Raw genomic sequence first — 19,321 nt, 5'->3', positions numbered from 1 at the left:
CTTGCTCTCCAGCATATATCATCAGTTTGGCTCAAGTAAATTCATTAAAAATTCTCTGCAGATGCCCTAACCTGTGTTGCTCAGTTGGTTAGAGTATCGTCCCCATAAACTAAGGCTGTGGGTTTGATCCCTGGTCAGGGCACATACAAAAATCAACCAATGAATGCATAAATAAGTGGAACAAATCACTGTGTCTCTCAAATCAATGAATAAAAATAAAAACAAAAATGAAACTTCTCTACAGGTTTCGACATTTCTTATGTTAACAAAACAAACATAGAGAAGTCAACCAGTTCCAGCTATAGACAGCTTCCTTACAGGGAAAATATCCTCTTTTTTTTTTTCTTCATGAATGAAAACATGTCTTGCATCATCTCCCTCATTCCCAAAGTCTGTATTCCCAGGTGACTACAATCCAGAAGGAGGAGAAGCACAATATGTGGCTTCTCTGGGGTTAGGGCAGGGTCCACTAGATCTACCGAGTGGGATATGGTTTTACCAAAATCCAAAAAGGCCTACCAAATGTTTGGTTTCTTGTTTGGACCTGGTTGGGGACAATCATTTATTTTTAACTACCTGAGTGTAATTCCCAGGCACTAACTAATTTAAGTTTGCTTGAGGCAGTAAATAAGTGAAGTTCTCATTTTACAAGTCTAATTAGTATCTGCATCCTGGTAGGGGAACCTCATTACCTTAAGGGCTCCAGGAGTCTGATTCCTGTTGATTGGTTCCTGTTAATCATAGGAAGGGTGGTTGGTCTTCCCAGGGAGGAGGCCAGGATACCTGGGGACTGGGACTCTCCGGTCAGTTTGGCACCAGTTTTCCATCTGAGCCAGCTTCCTCTTCCCACTCAGGCTGAGCTTTGGGTTCATCACCCTTCTCAGGCTTTCCTTGTTTCTCTGCTGCAAGAAGCTATTTGCCAGCAATTGCCAGTGTGAGGCTCCCCTAAACTACCGGCTCCTTTCCCTAGGTCACTGTCAACACTCCTGGAACTTCCCCCCAACCTCCCTCCTCCCTCACCCCCCACCCACCCATACCTTAACCCTATCCCACACCCTACTCCACTCCCAGCCCCCTCCACCTCCAGTGATTGTACTGCTGAATAATGCCTGAGGAGGCCTGGCCAGGGAGGGGCCTGAAATCCAACATCCAGCCACTTGCCTTGCTGTGTGCCCCAGCACAGGTCTTTGTTTGTTTGAAGGATAGATACAGCAGCTTTTTCTCCTGTACCATTTGACTTTGCAGGGGTTTCACTTTCCTTCCCAGTCTCCTCCTAGTTCACTACCAAGCCTCTCTGTATTTTCTCCCCAGTTGTTGAATCTATTCACTTACTTTCCTCTACCTCCACTGTCCAGTGGAAGCCACCCTCATATTTCACCTGGACAACTCAAATTGCTTTCCAACTGTCTGGATGCTTTTTTTTTTTTTTAAATTTATTGATTTGAGAGTTAGAGAGAGGAAGGGAGAGAGAGAAACATCCATTTGTTGTTCCACTTATTTATGCATTCATTGGTTAACTCCTGTATGTGCCCTGACCAGGGATAGAAACGGAAACCATGGCATATCAGAAGTTTGCTACAACTAACTGAGCACCTGACCAGGGCGTGATCTTTTTTGAAGGGAAATTGAATACATTCACTCCTCACTTAAAACCTTTGATGACTTCCTGTTGTTCTTACAATAAAGATCAAAATCTTACCACCACCTCCTTTGTGATCTTGCCTCTGACTAAACTCTCAGGGCCATCCGCAGCCACTCTGCTCTTGCTTAAGTTACCCTGGACTTCTCTCACCTTGTCTTAGGCTTTATCATGACCCAACAGCTTCTACTGCTTCAGGTTTCATTTAATATTTTTTCAGGGAAGGTTTTTCTACTTCCGCATTAAATTTGCCCCCTCTGTGCTGTGCCTTCTCAGCACCCTGCCCATTTCCTTCAGAGAGCTTATCTCTGTTACTGAAATGGACACATTGCATGCGCATGTGTAAAGATCTGTAGCTATGTTATTTCTCTTTAAATAATGCAAGCTTTCTCATGGGCTTTAATTCCTACTGGGGGCTGGGTTAAACTTAAACTTTTGGATTAAAATGATCTGGTCTTAAACAATCTCAGCTGGGATATTCAGTCAATTCAAAGTTGCAACCCTGTCAGAACTTTCCCTCCCCCTCTTGACTTCCCAAGATGGTCTGTAGGATCAAAGGGAAGTTTCATGGAAGTGGTAGGAGCTGGGAGCTGTATCCTGGGTCCTCACTGGCCTCTGCTTCCTAGTCACTCCTGGTCACCATGGTCCTGCTGGCACCAACTGCTGAGCTTGTTGGCTGGCAAGCTCATGATTTGTTATTTCAACACCTTGAGTGTCGGATGTGTCATCTTCCCACCTCAATTCCTCCATCTCTGTTCTGCTCACCAGCTGATGTGAGAGCACTTCTGCTCTTGCCTGGGTCTTCAGCTTTGCCCATCTTTGGAGTCTTAGCCACATTCTCCAGCCATTTCCTGACAAATCATTCCGCCCTTGCCTTTGGTTTAGGATCACCTGGCCCATGGCACAGTGCCCATTGGCCTATCCATGGCTCTCAACCATGCTTTTTGCTTGCCTAGCAGGGAGCATACAGAAAAGAGTTCCTAGCATGCCATGTGCAAGTTATGGACACCCAGCAACATTCTCTCATACTCCTCTCCCTCCCCAATGCTGCTCTCTGCTCCTACTCAGCTCAGTGTAAGACTTCTGCCAGAACTCGGCAGCCTCCTGAGCTGGACCAGGGGAAATGGGCTTCCAACCCCATCCCACCCCACCCTGGCCCCGGCCCTCTATCAGGGTTAGACCCCAAAAGTAGGGGAACACTGACACACTCATGCTGACCTCTTACCCTACCTATTTCTCCATAACATTTATTTTTATCTCTTCAATTCCTATTATCTCTGTGGGTTTTAGCTTAAAGCTCAGGGAGGCCTTTCCTGGCCTTTCACATAAGATTGACTGTAAATTCACAAGGACAGGAACCGTTTTGCTCATTTCTGATTCTCAGTGCCTAACATAGGGCTTGGCACACAGTGCCAAAACACAGAATAGAAACGTAATAAAAATTTTCTGAACAAATATTGTTAATATGGTTTACCCCTAATAGACCAAAACCCCCAGATTCCCTTATCATGTGGAGTCAATTCCCTTACTTTGGAGTCAGTTCCTGGCCCTCTTCTTCACTCATTCAACAAATACTTTTTGAGTTCATACTATATGCAATGCACTGGGCTTGCTATTGCAGATAAAAAAGTAAATCCTTTAAAACATTTTTATTAAACATTAAATACATCCAAAAAGTTGATAACATAAGTAAAGTATAAATCAATTACAAAGTGAACCCTCTCAAAACCTACCACCCATCTCCAGTGATAAATCTTTACATAATGAGAACAGATCAAAGGGGGACAGAAACACATCCCCCTGGAGACCAGTTGGGAGCCTAGAGCAGCCTTGAGCAGAGAGATGCAGGGGTCTGCGGCAGGGTGCTACAGGGAAGAGGAGGGTAGGGTGGGCTCAAGAGACATTTAGGAGGACTGGGCTTGATGGATTGGTACTCGCTAGTTGTGTGACCTAGATAAGTCCCAATCTTTCCAAGCTTCAGTTTCTGCATCAGTAAAGGAGGCTGGTAATAACTACAGTTATTTGTATTCCCAGCACCTAGCACAGAGCTTGGTGTAGAATGACACACAAAAATCATAGCCACTGTTGTTACTACTGTACTGTATAAACTCCGTGAATGCTGGCAGGGGGGATATCCTGTCAGACTTGGAGCTGGAACCCTCCATTTCCTTCTGGGGAAGAAAACGACAAGTTATGGTGACTGCCAGAACCTTGCCACACTTCCAGGAACAGCGGCGGCGCGGGCCTGGGTCCGCCGGCCCCGCCCACATTCCAGCGAGCTCCGCCCCCGGCCGCGCGCCGCCGCCGCCGCCGCCGCGGCGCGCGCCCCGCCCCGCCCCTGCTGGTGACGTGCGGGGCCGAGCGAACCCGGCGGGCTGCACCGAGCCTTGTGCTTCCGCGGGCTCCGGGGTCGCTGGGGCTTCGTGGCGCGGGGGTTAGGGGGGGTTTCGCCTGCTCCCTCGCCTTCCCCGTGCTGTCTCGCGGCGTCCAGCTTGGCCTGCGTTTCAGCCGAGACCAGGGAGAGGGTGAGTGTTGGCGGGAGCGGGACGGGACCCGCGGGGAGCGCGCTCTGCTCTCCGGGGCCTTGTCTGGGCGGGGGCGGCGCGGGCACGTGCGCGCCCCTCCCCCACCCCGCGGCCGCGCGGCCCCGGGTGCAGAGGGGAGGGAGGCAGCGAGTGCTGAGAGGGTTGGATCTGGAGGTGGAGGCTGGATCCTGGGTGTCTGTGGGTGTCCGGGGAGCCTCCGAAGCGGGAACCGGAATTTGGGTTTGGGGGGGTCCTTTTCTAAGGGGCACAGCGCTCGCTGAGGGGACGGGGGTCCCTTGAGCCTCAGTAGTCGGAGCTCTCAGGATGTTAAGCTTGGTGGCCTGTGAGGGGATCGGAGGCGAGATTTGGCCCCAGCACTAGGAAGTTGTGGATTTACCAACAAGAATCCCGGAATGTCCCTCCAACCTGTCGCCGTCCTACCGGTCCCCTCCGTGAGGGATGAGCAGGTCTGAAAGGTTGGCGGGTGTTCCGGGGATGGGGCCCGAGGAGTTGCGGCGGCGGAGGCGTGAGACCGTGCGCGCTTGGAGTGCAGAGCTGGGGAAAGTGAGTACTTGGAAGAAAGGCTGATTTGGTGGGTTGTGGCCAGATTGCAGAGGACAATGAAGTTTAGAGCATAACATTTTTTTCCTGTCATGAATGTAATTATGTTAAAAAATAGAAAGTAGAGGAAGAAAGTATCACCAGTAATCCTTAGAGTTTGATATACGTTTGCTAGTATTTTTCATCTAAGCTTATAACAATTAAAGATTACTTACAATTTTCCGTTCTCTTTTCTGGTTAGCATGTAAAATGCGTTGTAATGAGTAGTACTCAGCAATATCATTTCCTGTTTCTTAATAAGCAAGTACCAAGTACTCATCACAGAAAATTTTAAAAATACAAGCAAAACGAGAAAAAACACCCATAGTTTCCCTGTCTACAGAGATGATCATCGAGTGTATGTTTTAGGCTGTGTGTATTTTTTCAAAAATAGGAGCAGATGATGCTCTGATTAGGAATTCCGTTTTTATGGGAAGCCTTTGAAGGTTTTAAGTTGGTAAGGATCATAATCTGACTGCTATGTAGAGACCAGTTAGGATGCTGTTTGCAGTACCTTGAACTAGGTCCATGACAGTGGAGATAGAGAAGGGTGGAGAGATTAAAAAAGTATTTTGAAGGAAGAATGAACAAGATTTGGAAATGGATTGATTAGGGAAAGGGAGAAGTCTTTGCTTTTTCAATATTTGTTTTGAGCAACTATAAATAGATGGTGCCATTAACTGAGAAAGAGAAAAATGGAAGAGAAATTTGAGGTGGGGAAAATAATAAGTTTTGTTTTGGATGTATTAAATTTGAGATGCATACTAGTTATAAAGTCAGTGTGTTGAGGAGGCAGTTGGATGTACAGGTTTGGAACTCACATAAGAGAGAGCGTAGAGCTGGAGATAAAAATTTGGGAGTACTCAGTTATATAGATGATATCAAAGTTTTGGGACTAGATCACATAGGGAGAAAGAGTATAGAGAAGTGAAAATCCATGCTTGGACACTTTAGTACTTCAAGGTCTGGTAGAGGAAGACGACTGAGCACAGTACAGGAAGAAACAGACAATGAGGTAAGAGAAAAAGGAGACTGGTATCATGGGAACCAAAAGAGATAAGTTTCTGGAAGATGGAGAATTGGTTCTTTTATCAGCATTTCTAAGATGTTTGGTAAGATGCTCAATTGGATTTGGCATCGTGGAGGTTATTGGTTTTGGTCACTGGTAGTACTATCCAGAGTTCTAGAAGTGAAAGGTAGATTGGAATGATTGAATGGGATGTGAGGAAGTGAAGACAGTGGGTGTGAATTAGAAAAAAGTGCCCCTTCAAGACACCTAATGTCCATCTACCCCAAAACAGAATTTAATAGATGAAAAGCTTATGTCTTGTTTATTTCCATTCTTTGATTACTAATATAGTTGAAGATTTTTTTCACATTTATTGATCATTTGTGAATTTCTGTTCCTGTCCTCTGTTATGCTGCTTCTTTTACATTTTCTAATTTATTGTTGAGTTCTTTAGATAGTAAAAATATGTAGCTGACATAGTGGAATCATACAATATTTGTCTTTTTGTGACTGGCTTATTTCACGTAGTATGATATCCTCTAGGTTCACCCATGTTATAGCATGTCATAATTTCCTTTTTTAAGGCTGAATAATCCAGTGTATGTCTATATTTTGTTCATCCAAGTATCAGTGAACACTTGGGCTGCTTCATGTTTTGGCTGCTGAGAATAATGCTGCTAAGAATGTGAGTGTACAGATATCTGTAAATATCTGTTCAAGTTCCTGCTTTCAGTTCTTTTGAATATAGACCCATAAGTGGGATTGCTGGATTATATGGTAGTTTTATTTTTAATTTTTTGATGAATTGCTACACTGTTTTCTATAGCAGCGGCACCATTTTACATTCCAACCAACTGCACAAGAGTTTGAATTTCTCCACCTCTTCACCAGGACTTGTTTCCTGTTTGATAGTAGCCATCCTAATGGGTATGAGATGATACATCACTGTGGGGGTTTTTTTGTTTGTTCTTTTTAATCCTCATCTGAGGATTTTTTTTCCCCCATTGATTTTTTGTTTTTAGAGAGAGTGGAAGGGACGAGAGAGAGAAAGAAACATTGATGTGAGAGGTACATGGATTGGCTGCCTCTCGCTTGCGCCCCAGCCGGGGCAGGGATCCGACCTGCAACCCAGGTACATCCAGGAATTGAACCCAGGACCCTCTGGTGCACGGGCTGATGCTATAACCACTGAGCCACACAAGCCAGGGCTCATTGTGCTTTTGATTTGAACTTTACTAATGTTATGTTGAGCAACTTTTCATATGCTTATTGGTCATTTACATATCTTTTTTGGAGAAATCTATTCAAATCCTTCATCCATTTTTTAATCCGGTTGTATGTTGTTAAGTCCTAGGAGTTCTCTCTATATTCTAGATATTAATCTCTTATTAGATATATGAATTGCAAGTATTTTCTCTCATTCTGTGTGTTACTGTTTTACTCTGTTGATAGTATTTTTTTAAAACATTAAAAAAATATGTCTTTATTGATTTCAGAGAGAGGAAGGGAGAGAGAGAGATAGAAACATCAATGATGAGAGAGTTATTGATTGGTTGCCTCCTGCACACCTCCTGCTCGAGGTCAAGCCCACAACCTGGGCATGTGCCCTGACCGAGAATCGAACCTAGATCTCCTGGATCATAGGTCGATGCTCAGCCGCTGAGCCAAACCAGCCGGGCAGTTGATAGTATCTTTTGATGCACAAAATTTTTAAGTTTTCTTGAAGTTCAGTTTGTCAGTTTTTCTTTTGTTACCTGTGCCATTGTTGCCATATCCAAGAAAAGCATTGCCAAATCCAATGTCATGACACTTTTTTGTCTTATGTTTTCTTCTGAGCGTTTTATTGTTTTAGGTCTTACATTAAGGTCTTATACCTATTTTAAATTAATTTTCTTTATGTATTAGATAAGAGTCTGTATGATTTCATTCTTTTTTAAAATATATATTTGATTTCTTTTAAAAAAAAATCTTTATTGATTTCAGAGAGAGGAAAGGAGAGGGAGAGAGAGAGAGAGAGAGAGAAACATCAATGATGAGAGAGCCATTGATTGAGCCCACAACCCAGGCATGTGCCCCGACCAGGAATCGAACCCCAATTGCCCGGATCCTAGGTCGATGCTCAATCGCTGAGCCACACCCGGCTGGGCCATATTTGATTTCTTAATTTATTTTTTATATGCTTTTATTGATTTTAGAGAGAGGGAGAGAGAGAAAAGTGATCCGTTGCCTCCCATATGCACCCAACCGGCTATCGAACCCACAACTTGGGTATGTGCCCTGACTGGATATTGAACCAAATTACCAACCTTTTGGTGCACTGGATGACACACTCATCCAATTAATCCACAGTGGCCAGGGCTTAATTGATTGTGTGAGCAGAGAGACAGAAACGGAGAGACAGAAACACTACTTTGTTGTTCCGCTTCTTGTATGTGCCCTGACCAGGGATTGAACCCGCAACCTTGGCATGTCAGGACAACGCTCTAACCAGGGCGAAATGCAACTGAATTTTTGTGTGTTGACTTTGTATCCTCCTACTTTGCTGAATTCATTTATTCTAACAGTTTTTTGTGTGTACAATTTTTAGGGTTTTCTACATAAGGGATCATAATAAAATGCTTTCATATTCATTTAGTGGATGCACTATAATTTGCTATGGACTATTTCCAGTTTTTTATTATAAAATATATAGGAACAAGACAACTAACATTTAAGTTGTAGATCTGTAAGTGCAGCTCACATATGGTGTACATCACCCTGCCTTGAGAGTATTTCCTTAGGAGAGAGCCTCAGAAATACCTGATCCTCCTCTCTTCTCATTTGACCATAGATTTTTATTTGAATCTTCATTGTCACCTCCTTAAATTGCCCTCCACCTCCTTGCCTTTAATCCTGGTGCCCTTTCATTCTGTTTTCTACACTGCTACCGAATGAAGAGTGAGGGTCGGGTACACTTCTCCCTCATAGAAAACAAGACTTAATGAAGCAGATTGTTTATCATCTGTTCTGTGGGTGTTAGAAAAAAAAAGTTTTCAAAGGCTGGAGTGCACTTCATGGATGAGTCAGAACTTAATTTGATTCCTGAAGGATGGAATAGCATTTTAGTAAGTGGAGAGAAGGCAGAGGTGAAATATTACCCACTAGAAGGTAGTTGGGAGATGTTCAGGCATGTGAACTTTGATGACTGCAGACAAGGAGAGGTAGAACTTGTTCTAGGTAAGGATTGTTTACCCTGCTTATCTGAGGAGTGAGCCAGGGTTTTAGATACATTGGTGATTTATGTCTATTTTGTTTTGTAAAAATTTTATTTGAGATTGTATACTTTTATTGAGAGATAATTCATATAATGTAAAATTCACCATTTTTTTAAAGATGTGTTTTTTAAAAATATATCTTTATTGATTTCACAGAGAGGGAGGGAGGGAGATAGAAACATCAATGATGAGAGAGTCATGACTGGCTGCCCCCTGCAGGCACCGGACTGGGGATGGAGCCCACAAACCTGGGTATGTGCCCTGACCGGGAATCGAACCACTATCTCCTAGATCCTAGGTCGATGCCCAACTGCTGAGCCACGTCTAGCCGGGCAAAATTCACCATTTTAAAGTGTATAAAGTATATTCACAAGGTTGTGTAACCATGGCTATCTAATTCCTTAACTTTTCCATCACCCTAGAAAGAAATTCCATATCTATTAGCAGTCAGTTCTAGTTTCCCCCTCTCCTCACTTCCTGGCAACCACTTTTTGTGTCTGTAGATTTTTACCTCTTTGTGAACATTTTCTATAAATAGAGTTATATAACATGTGACCTTTTGTATCTGGCTTCTTTAACTTAGCATGATATACTCAAAGTTCACCCATGTATCAGTACTTCATTCTTTTTTATTGCTTAATAATATTCCATTGTATGAAGTTACCACTTTTTGTTTACCCACTCATCAATTGGTAGACATTTGGATTGTTTTCACTTTTTTACTAGTATGAATAATACTGTTATAAACATTCACATGCAAGTTTTTGGATATATACCCAGGAGTGGAATTTCTGGGTTATACAGTAATTCTGTGTTTAATTTTTTGAGGAACTGCCAAAAGTTTTCCACAGTGGCTGCACCATTTTACATTTCTACCAACAAAGTGTGAGGGTTCCCATTATGTATTCTTTATACATTTTTGGCAGACTATATTATATTTAATAGTGTCGTGTGTATTTAAAGAGCTTTATTGAGGTACAATTGGCATATCACAAACTATACATATATAAAGTGTAAAATTTGCTAAATTTTGACATACTTGTACACCTGTGAAACCATCCCTACAATCAAAATAGTAAACATGCATCATCCCCAAAATTTTTCTTATGCCCCTTGGTAATCCCTGTCTCATGCCTCCCTGTCATTGTCTCTTCCCCTGGCAACCACTGATCAACTTCCTGGCACTGTAGAAGACTAATTTGCATTTTATATAAATGAAATTGTAGTATATACTATTTTCTTAAGCTGACTTCTTTCACTCAACGTCATTTTTAGATGAATTCACCTTGCATATATCAATTCAATCCTTTTTATTGATGAATAATAGTCTGTTGTGTGGATGTATCACAATTTGCGTATCCATTCATTTGCTGATGAACATTTAGGTTGTTTCCAGTTTCTGACTATCACGAATAAAGTTGCTCTGAACATTTGTGTACAAGTTTTTGTGTGGACATACACTTTTATTCTCTTCGGTAAATACGTAGGGGTGGAATGGCTGAGTCATATTGTAGGGTATATTTAACTGTTTAAGAAATTGCCAAACTGTTTTCCAAAGTGATTGTCTCTTTTTACATTCCCATCAGTGAGAATTCCAGTTATTCCACACTCCAATTATGTTCTTTTTAACATATAGAGAAGTAAGAAGAAAACAGAAAGAGACATAAAGAATACCTATAATCCATCTCTCAGATTGTTCCTTTTGGTGTTTTCCTTCCCCCAAATAACTCATGTACATGATTAGAAAATTCAAACATCGTAGTCAGGAATAAAATGAAAAGCAAAACCACTACCCAGAGGCAATTCTTGTTAACTGCTTTTGATCTTCTAGAAAAACTTACACAAACATATACCTTTTCTCTTCCAGTTTATAGCCGAAGGAATCAAAATATATACACTGCCCTGCACCTTGATTTTTTTCACTTTGCAATTTATTTTACAAGTATTTTTATAGCAGCATATTTTTAAATGGTTGCATTACAATCTTACAGTAGTGCAGTCGGTTTTGCTATAAGAAAACACAAGTTTGTTCAGTGCAGTTGATATAATAGGGAATTGTTTAAATATAATGTGAAGTTCACATTTCTTATGTGTGATTTTGTCTGCAAGAAATGCTCGGTGAACGAAGGAAACTACCCTGCCGAACTGAGCCATGGAAGGAATACACAAGCCTCACACAGGCACACACCTCAAACACCTTCCAGCGACCTGTTTACTGCTGTGCTATGAGCCACACCCATCCACATCTGGTGTTACAGCTTTCTCTTGATTTCATATTACCCTTCTACCACTGGACAGTAACTCACAAGCTGCAGACTTTCAGTGCCCACTAACTATCACAGCAAACCTGAGGTCTTTTTCAAGGTAAAGTGTTTATAGCATTTGTGTATTCCTTAACCATCTAGCATGTGTAAAACTGCTACCATTATAATTAGATACTCCTTTTTATGTCACTGGTAAAATTGTTGAGTATTGTACTTCTAAACCCCATTTTTCCCATAAAGCTTGCGATTTTCATGATACAATTTTTACACAGCGTGATACTTTCTAGAAATGTGTATGTCACATTAGAGCAGAACTGATTTATTCCATAGTATGAATGTACATAATTTATTTTTAAATTTTTGAAGTTTTGTTTTTTAAAATGGTGATATACATCATATGTACTAAAGAGCACATAAATAAGGAAGTATGTTTTAAAAAATAGTGGTAAAGCAACAAATGCCTACCTTGCTACTGCCCAGCTTACAAAATAAGAAATTACTAATACTTTAGAACTTCCTTTATACTCCTCACTGATCATTTTATATTTTTTTGAATATCTGAAATACCTCATGAAAAAATTAAATTTTTTGTTGTTGTTAATCCTTACCTGAGGATAGTCTTTCCATTGATTTTTAGAGAGAGTGGAAGGGAAGGAGGGAGGGGGAGGGAGAGAAAAACATGATGTGAGAGACACATCGATTGGTTGCCTTCTGAATGTACCCCGACCGGGGCCAGGGATTGAACCTGCAACCCAGGTATGTGCTCTTGACATGGTATCGAACCTGTGACCCTTGGGTCCTTGGGCTAACGCTCTAACCACTGAGCAACACTGGCCAGGGTGAAAAAAATAAATTTAAAAGTATTAAAAATCTGTACTGCCCCACCTCCCAACTGGTCTTCCTAATGAATGTTGATTTCCTAGCTGATAGCCCTACCAGTGCACACATAGTATGCACACACATACCTGGGGTAGGATAATCTATAAATAGATTTCTGTTTAAGGTTAATGTTTTTTGGGTTTATCATTGTAATTTTTTACAACAGCTTTGTTGAAATCTAGTTCACATGCCATAGAATTCACTCTTGTAAAGTGTAAGATTTAATGTTTGTTAGTTGTTTTTTTTTTTACGTATATATATCTTTATTGATTTCAGAGAAAGAAAGGGAGAGGGGCCGAGAGAGAGAGAAACACCAGTGATGAGAGAGTCATTGATTAGCTGCCTCCTGCACATCCCCAACTGGGGATCGAGCCCGCAACCTGGGCATGTGCCCTGACCAGGAATCGAACCGCGATCTCCTGGATCCTAGGTTGATGCTCAACTGCTGAGCCATGCCTGGCTGGGCAATAGTCTTATTTTAATTTCTTTTTTGAGCCATGAGTTACTTAGAATATTGTATTTTCCATATCCTAGTGAGTTTTTGTTAATAATTTTATTAGGACCAGAGAATATGACTAAAACATTTTCACATTTTGTAATTATTGAGACTTTCTTTGTATCCTATTATGTGATTTAATTTTAATGAAGTTTTATAGATACTTCAAATGGATTATTCTCTGCTGGGTTCAGAGTTGTGTGCATCTGTTAAATCTGGCTTGTTAATCAAATCTGTATTTTTTATCTGTTTGATCTTTTAAATTTCTGAGAGATTTGTGTTCATATTCTATTATGATTGTGATTTTGTTAAATTCTTATATTTCTGGTTTGTTTTGCATTTTGTTTATTTTGACAGTATGTTTGGTGAGTAGGTTATGACATATCTTTGTGATTGTGTCTTTTTATAGTAGCAGTCTTTATTAAGTGTTTTTTTTTTTCCCTTAAATTATTGTCTGTTATTAATCTTGCCATGCCTGCTATCTTTTTGTTTGCATGTGTCTGTACAACTACAAATTTCTTTATTTTAAACATTTAGCCATAATGCTTTTGGAGGTATAGCAATATGAACAAATAAATTTATAAGTACAGTAATGTGGAAAGCATGATGCTAGTGTAAGCTAGTAGTTATATTCCTTGTGGGTATTTATATTTTGGCAGGTATTTTAGTTATCCATTCATTTACAGTCAATAGTTTATTGAGAGCTTATGGGAACTTTGTAGGGGGAAGATGGGGACAGCTACATTGGATGGTATAATCAAGGAAGGTTTCCTCTGATAAGGTGGACATTTGAGTTGGGATCTGATAAAGCTAACCTAGGGGAAGAGCATTCCAGAGAGAAGGAAACTTAAGTCCAAAAAAGGAAAGATTGAGGTGTATTTGAGGAGCAGAAAGAAAACCAATGTGTCTGGATGTTAATGATCAAGAATGGAGAGGGAGGCAGGGCCCGGTTCATATTAAGATTTTGTGTGTCATGTTGAAGAGTGATTTTATTCTAAGTGTATGGGAGGCCATTGAAGATTCCAGGCAGGAGATGACATGATCAGATAAATATTTTTGTAGTTCTTTTCTAAATTGAGGTATAGTGAAATACACATACAGTGAAATACACAGATTTTAAGTGTATAGTTAGATGAGTTTTCACAATTGCGTATAACCCATGTAACACACTCTTATTAAGATATAAAATGTTTCTATCACCCCAGAAAGATTCTTATTCCTCCTCTCAGTCAGTCCCCATCACCAGCACCCCACTACTATTTTCATTCACCGTAGACAAATGTGTCTGTTTTAGAACTTTATATAAGTGGAATCATTTTATGTACTCTTTTGTGTCTGGCTTCTTTTGCTTACCATAATGATTTTGAGATTCATTCCTGTTGTTGCTTGGATGGGGAGTTCATTGGGTACACCACGGTTTGTTTACCCATTGTCCTGTTTTGTTTTTTTGTAGATATTTTTGAAATGTCTTTGGCTAATAGAGGAGAATGGATTGTAGATTCTCTGATTCAAATATTTGATAAAGGAACACTGGTTGTCATGTTAACAAAGGGGAAAATATTTTGTTGGAAATGAAGACTACAGAAACAGGGCCAAAGAATTCTAAAATCATTAACATCTTAGAAACATTTGTCTGTATGGAAGCAGATGGAAAACAATTGTGCTGCTCCTCCCCATTCTCTCTTTTAAATCAGATGGGAAAAATTGTCTGGAATGAGAGCACAAAATTCAGTGATTCTAATGAGATTCAAATGCCATGAGGATCAGAGAGTTTTATATTGAGAAGATAACCTCACCCGAAACACCAATCACAAAGAACTTATGCACCCCTTTGTTCATAGCAGTGCAATTTACAATAGCTAAGATCTGGAAACAGCCCAAGTGCCCATCAGTAGATGAGTGGATAAAAAAGCTGTAGCACATTCACACACATGGAATACTATGCAGCTGTAAAGAGGAGAGATCTTTTAGCCTTTGGCACAGCATGGGGGGAACTAGAAAGTATTATGCTAAGTGAAATAAGCCAATCAGAGAAAGACAAATGCCACATGACCTCACTTATACATGGAATATAATAAACAAAATAAACAGATGAACAAAATGGATCCAGAGACATAGAAGCGTGGAACAAACTGAGGGAAGGTGGGGATGGGGGTGTGGGTGGGGAGAGATTAATCAAAGAACTTATATGTTTATAAGCATAACCCATGGACACAGACATTGGTATGGGGAAAGCCTGGGGGTGGGGTGGATGTGGGGTGGAGGGGATCAATGGGGATAAAAAGGGGACATCTGTAATATCTCAACAATAAGATAAACTTAAAAAAAAGAGAAGATACCTCACATAGTACATAGCACATTTTTCAAGGACCGCCTTCCCCCAAGAATTGGCCACATCTGTAAGAGGGGTTCTAGGACTAGGTTCTATAGGGCTTCTAGGTTTTCTCTGACATGAAAACGAAAACCTTTTACTAAGAGTTTCTAGTGACTATGTATTACATAATTTTGTTTTTTTAATATAATTCTTTAGAAAATATTTTTCTCTTGGGTTTTATTTCAAAATATAGACTAATAAAAGGTTTTGTTTTTGGTCTTCAACCTTTTTCAAAAACTCAGATTAGTTTATGTTGTTTAAATGGGTGTTATACAGGGTTGTTTTGCTTTCTTACATTATACATGGGGAAAATGTGTATTTTTTAAGGTTAAGTAGACAACATTTACTGTTTGTAATGAGGCTGTTCCAATGAGATAAAAATGTTAAGTTACAGGAATCAGCATTACATATATTTTTGTATTTGGATTTGGTCCCATGGTATTGAGAAAATCCTTTCTCAAAGACAAATTATAATAAACAGTAACAGAATTTTTTTAAATGTTCACATATCATCTCAGTATTTTTTATTTCATCTGAATCAAAACCTAAAGAGGATCAGTAGGACATTTTGTTTCAGAGTTGAATCTGACAATAACAACTGTTTACATTTCCCTTTCATAAATCTTGAAGCCAGTCAAGAAGAATCCAAAACTTAATATTACCATGGGTCATTTGTTACACATTCCATTCAGTTATTTATTACATCAGGATGCTAGCATGCTCTGGCAGATGTGCCTCGCCTTAGCTAGCATATACTTGAATGCGGCTTGTGTATACTTTATTTAGTATTCTTGCTAGACTGAAGCAGACCTGAATTATTTAAACATGCTCAGTACAGACCTAAGTCTTCCTAAACATGTTTATTTGGGAGCTCAAATCTATGGCCAAAGATGACAGGAAAAGCATGAAATAGGAGTTAGCTTGGCGCAGAACAAGGTAACTCATTCCTGGGTTCTTCCTTACCCACGCAGCCGCCTCCACCACCAGATTCTTCCCTTTTTCCTATTCTATTCCCCCAGTTTTAGAGCAAAAGTTAAAAGAGAGTTTTTGCTTCATTCCTTAAGTGGGAGTAAAATAAAATACTATTTTCTTCAAGGATCCCCAACCTTTCTGGGGAAGAGCTACGGTAATCTTGAGATTACTTGAGGGGGGGGAGGTGGGAAGAGAATATTCAGGTTATGAGTCCATGGGGTGGATGAGTGAAGATGATGCCGGACTCACTCATCCTCACAGGTAATCCCAGAAGACTCTTGGCTAACTGGAAGACAGGTGGTCACTGATGAAATGGTGTGGGTCAGAAACAGATTTGGAGATCTGTGTTGTTTCTACCTCTGAGTTTAGGTTTATCTGAGAATAAAAATGTTGTTTTTTCTTATCTGCATTAAGGAAAAAGGAATGAGGCTTAGTTGATTTTTTTTTTTTTTAAGAATGATTCTAATAACTGCCCCCCAATTTTTTTCGGGTTGTCTAAAACTAGTTGCAGACCAGATGGAGAAAGGCTAAAAGAAAAGAACAAGACTTTACCCTGATTTGTTATAAGCTTTAAAAACAGAAGATAATAGTTGGATTCAGGGTCTCTACAAAAATAAAGACATTTATATTCTGAATTACAGCAGGTTAGGTAATGATGGTGAATAAACATTAAATGGCTTGATTAAGTATGTTTATTAATGCTGAAGTTTTTTAGAGCATTTTAAAGCTTAGGGGTATTACACAAGATAACAGTGATAGGAAAAATGTTCTCTTAAATCCAGGATTTACATATACATATACCATTACATGAGTCTTTCTCCCACCTGCATCAAGTGAGTCTGGCTCTGGAATGGGTGAAAGAACTGGAGTGTGAACTGAGATACCTTTTTTTTTTAGAATAGAATTTTTTTAATCCTCACGTGAGAATATGTTTATTGATTTGAAAGAGAGAAACATCGATCAGTTGCCTCCTATATGTGTCCTGACAGGATTGAACTAAAAACCTAGGTATGTGCCCTGCCCAGGAATGGAACCCTCAACCTTTTTGGTGTACAGGATGACTCTCCAACCAGCTGAGCCACCCAGCCAGTCAAGAGCCAAGAGGCTTTTAAAATGTTATTTCTGTTTCAACTTTGAAAAAAATATATATATTTTTGAGTTAACATTTCATTTTCATTAATTTTATTTAAAAATTTTGTATTACCTCAATAAATATACATTGTTATTTTGCCTTTGGTTAGGTACATAATCTCTGTTAGTGATAGAGCAGAGGTTTGGAAATCAGAGAACTCTTTTTGTCTTTCTATGTCATAGATTAATGCTCTAAGGGGCAACTCATGTAACTACCCTGCATGGATGCTTGTTGCCCAATAAGGGAGTCACTAGCCACGGATGGTTATTGAGCCTTTGAAATGTGGCTAGTCCAAATTGAGATGTGCTCTAAGTCTAAAATACACACTGGATTTTAAAGACTTAATACAAAGATAAGAATGTAAAATATTTCATTGCTAATTTGTTTATATTGATTACATTGCTGAAATGATAATATTTTGGGTCTATTGGTTGAATAAAATATATTATTAAAATTAATTTCACCCATTTCTTTTTCCTCTTTTAAATGTGGCTGCTAGGCCCTGGCCAAGTAGCTCAGTTGGTTAGAGCATCGTCCTGATTCATCAAGGTTGTGGGTTGGAGCCCCAGTCAGGGCGCATACAAGAATCAACCAAGGAATGCATAAATAAGTAGAACAACAAATCAGTGTCTCTGTCTTTAAAATAAATAAATGTGGCTGCTAGAAGATATTATATTTGTTTGTGGCTCATATTTCTTTTGGACAGTGCTGGTCTGGGCAGCAATAGCCTACATTGACTTATGAAATGTTAGTAAGTGCTCAATGAAACAGTTTGGAAGAGAAGCAGCGTCCAGTAGAACTTTTTGTAATTATATAAATGTTCCATGTCTATGCTGTCCAATATAGTAGCTAGTAGCCACTGATGACTATTGAGTACTTGAAATGTGTCTGGTTCTGAAATGTGAAATATTGAAATGCAGAACAAAACTGAATTTTAAGTTTTAATTGTAGTTAACTTTAAATAACCACATATAGGTTGTGGCTAATGTATCAGGACAGTGCAGATCTAGAAGATTTATTGGATTTTAATATGTCTATACAGTTTTATTATGAGTAATAATAAATAATTAGTAACAGTATTTATTGAGTGTCTGTTCTGTAGCAGATACTATGTAAGAACCCGAGATTATTTGTATAATAAATTATTTATCAAGACTTTAACTGTATTGCTCATATTTTGTAATATGCTTGGTGCATTGTGAATTCCAAGATTCTTTGTGGGCTTCCCATGTTTTCATTAAAGTCTGGTTTCTTTCCTTTCCTTTTCCTTATCATGGCCTTTCTGTGAAAGCCTGGCCCTTTTGAAAAGCCTGAACAATGTGCTGCCTTGTAAAAGGATTTTCTCTTGAAAGGAACCCCATGCTTTGTAACAGATGATGATAAGGATGATGATTTTTTAATTTTATTTTTTTAGTAAACTTTTGAAGTTAGCTGTGCTTTTGGCTTTAAAAGAGATGTGTGTGTATTTACAGACTTTTAAGTGTCAGTATCTATTCCTTTTGAATGTGTGTACACGTATATTTATAAGAACTAGTATCAAGCTGTGTTATTAATTAATTATTGTTTCACAGTGAAGAACAGATGTCATCATGTCTGGAATCAAGCGAACAATCAAAGAAACTGACCCTGATTACGAGGATGTATCTGTGGCCCTTCCAAATAAGCGGCATAAAGCAATTGAGAATTCAGGTAGAAATTCACCTACCTTCGGAAATTATGTATTTATTTGTTGGCATATGCCTCCCTATGAGATTTATAGGTGTTAAAATGAACTGCATTTCCACTGTTGTGTATTATTCGAAGAGGTTTGTGAGAGGGATTAACTAAGTGTTCTGTTTAATAGTAATACACCATATGTGGCATAAAAGAGGAATAGTCAGGTAGACAGTCAAAGCATCAGTAATGAGACAGGCCCTGAACTTTAGTTATCATTGTATGTTAGGTATAATCATTAAGTCTTATGATATATCTACTACAGTGTGGTATCATGTGAGATGATTATAGGTGGTACATGGGGTCAGTTTTTTTTATATTAATAATTATTTTAATGTCTACAGAAAGGATGATGGTCTCATGAGGCTTGTAGTTTCACGATTACTGTTGCTAAGGACAAGGCTAAAATTATTTTAAAATGTTATTGTTTTAATTAGATGTTTCACATGATTCTCAGATGTGGT

General features: G+C 39.4%; 1 protein-coding gene across 6 annotated transcripts in view; it reads left to right on the top strand.

Annotated features, from left to right (window-relative positions):
• The first annotated feature begins 4,072 nt into the window (after positions 1–4,072).
• YEATS2 (YEATS domain containing 2) overlaps positions 4,073–19,321 on the top strand; it is an 83,392-nt gene continuing 68,143 nt past the window's right edge. For 3 of the 6 annotated variants that reach the window (XM_087818283.1, XM_087818284.1, XM_087818282.1), the window contains exon 1: positions 16,933–18,833. In XM_087818283.1, the coding sequence (XP_087674409.1) occupies positions 18,734–18,833 (100 nt within the window). In that variant the 5' untranslated portion in view covers positions 16,933–18,733. Of the gene's footprint in view, positions 4,165–4,410; positions 4,729–7,898; positions 11,392–16,932; positions 18,834–19,321 lie in introns of those variants that run through there. The other 3 variants (XM_087818281.1, XM_087818280.1, XM_087818279.1) reach the window with 3 other exon arrangements.

This window comes from Miniopterus natalensis, chromosome 6 (assembly GCF_054644295.1).
Source record: "Miniopterus natalensis isolate mMinNat1 chromosome 6, mMinNat1.hap1, whole genome shotgun sequence".
In the NCBI taxonomy this organism is placed as follows: domain Eukaryota; kingdom Metazoa; phylum Chordata; class Mammalia; order Chiroptera; family Miniopteridae; genus Miniopterus; species Miniopterus natalensis.
This window is presented reverse-complemented; position numbering and strand designations above follow the sequence as displayed.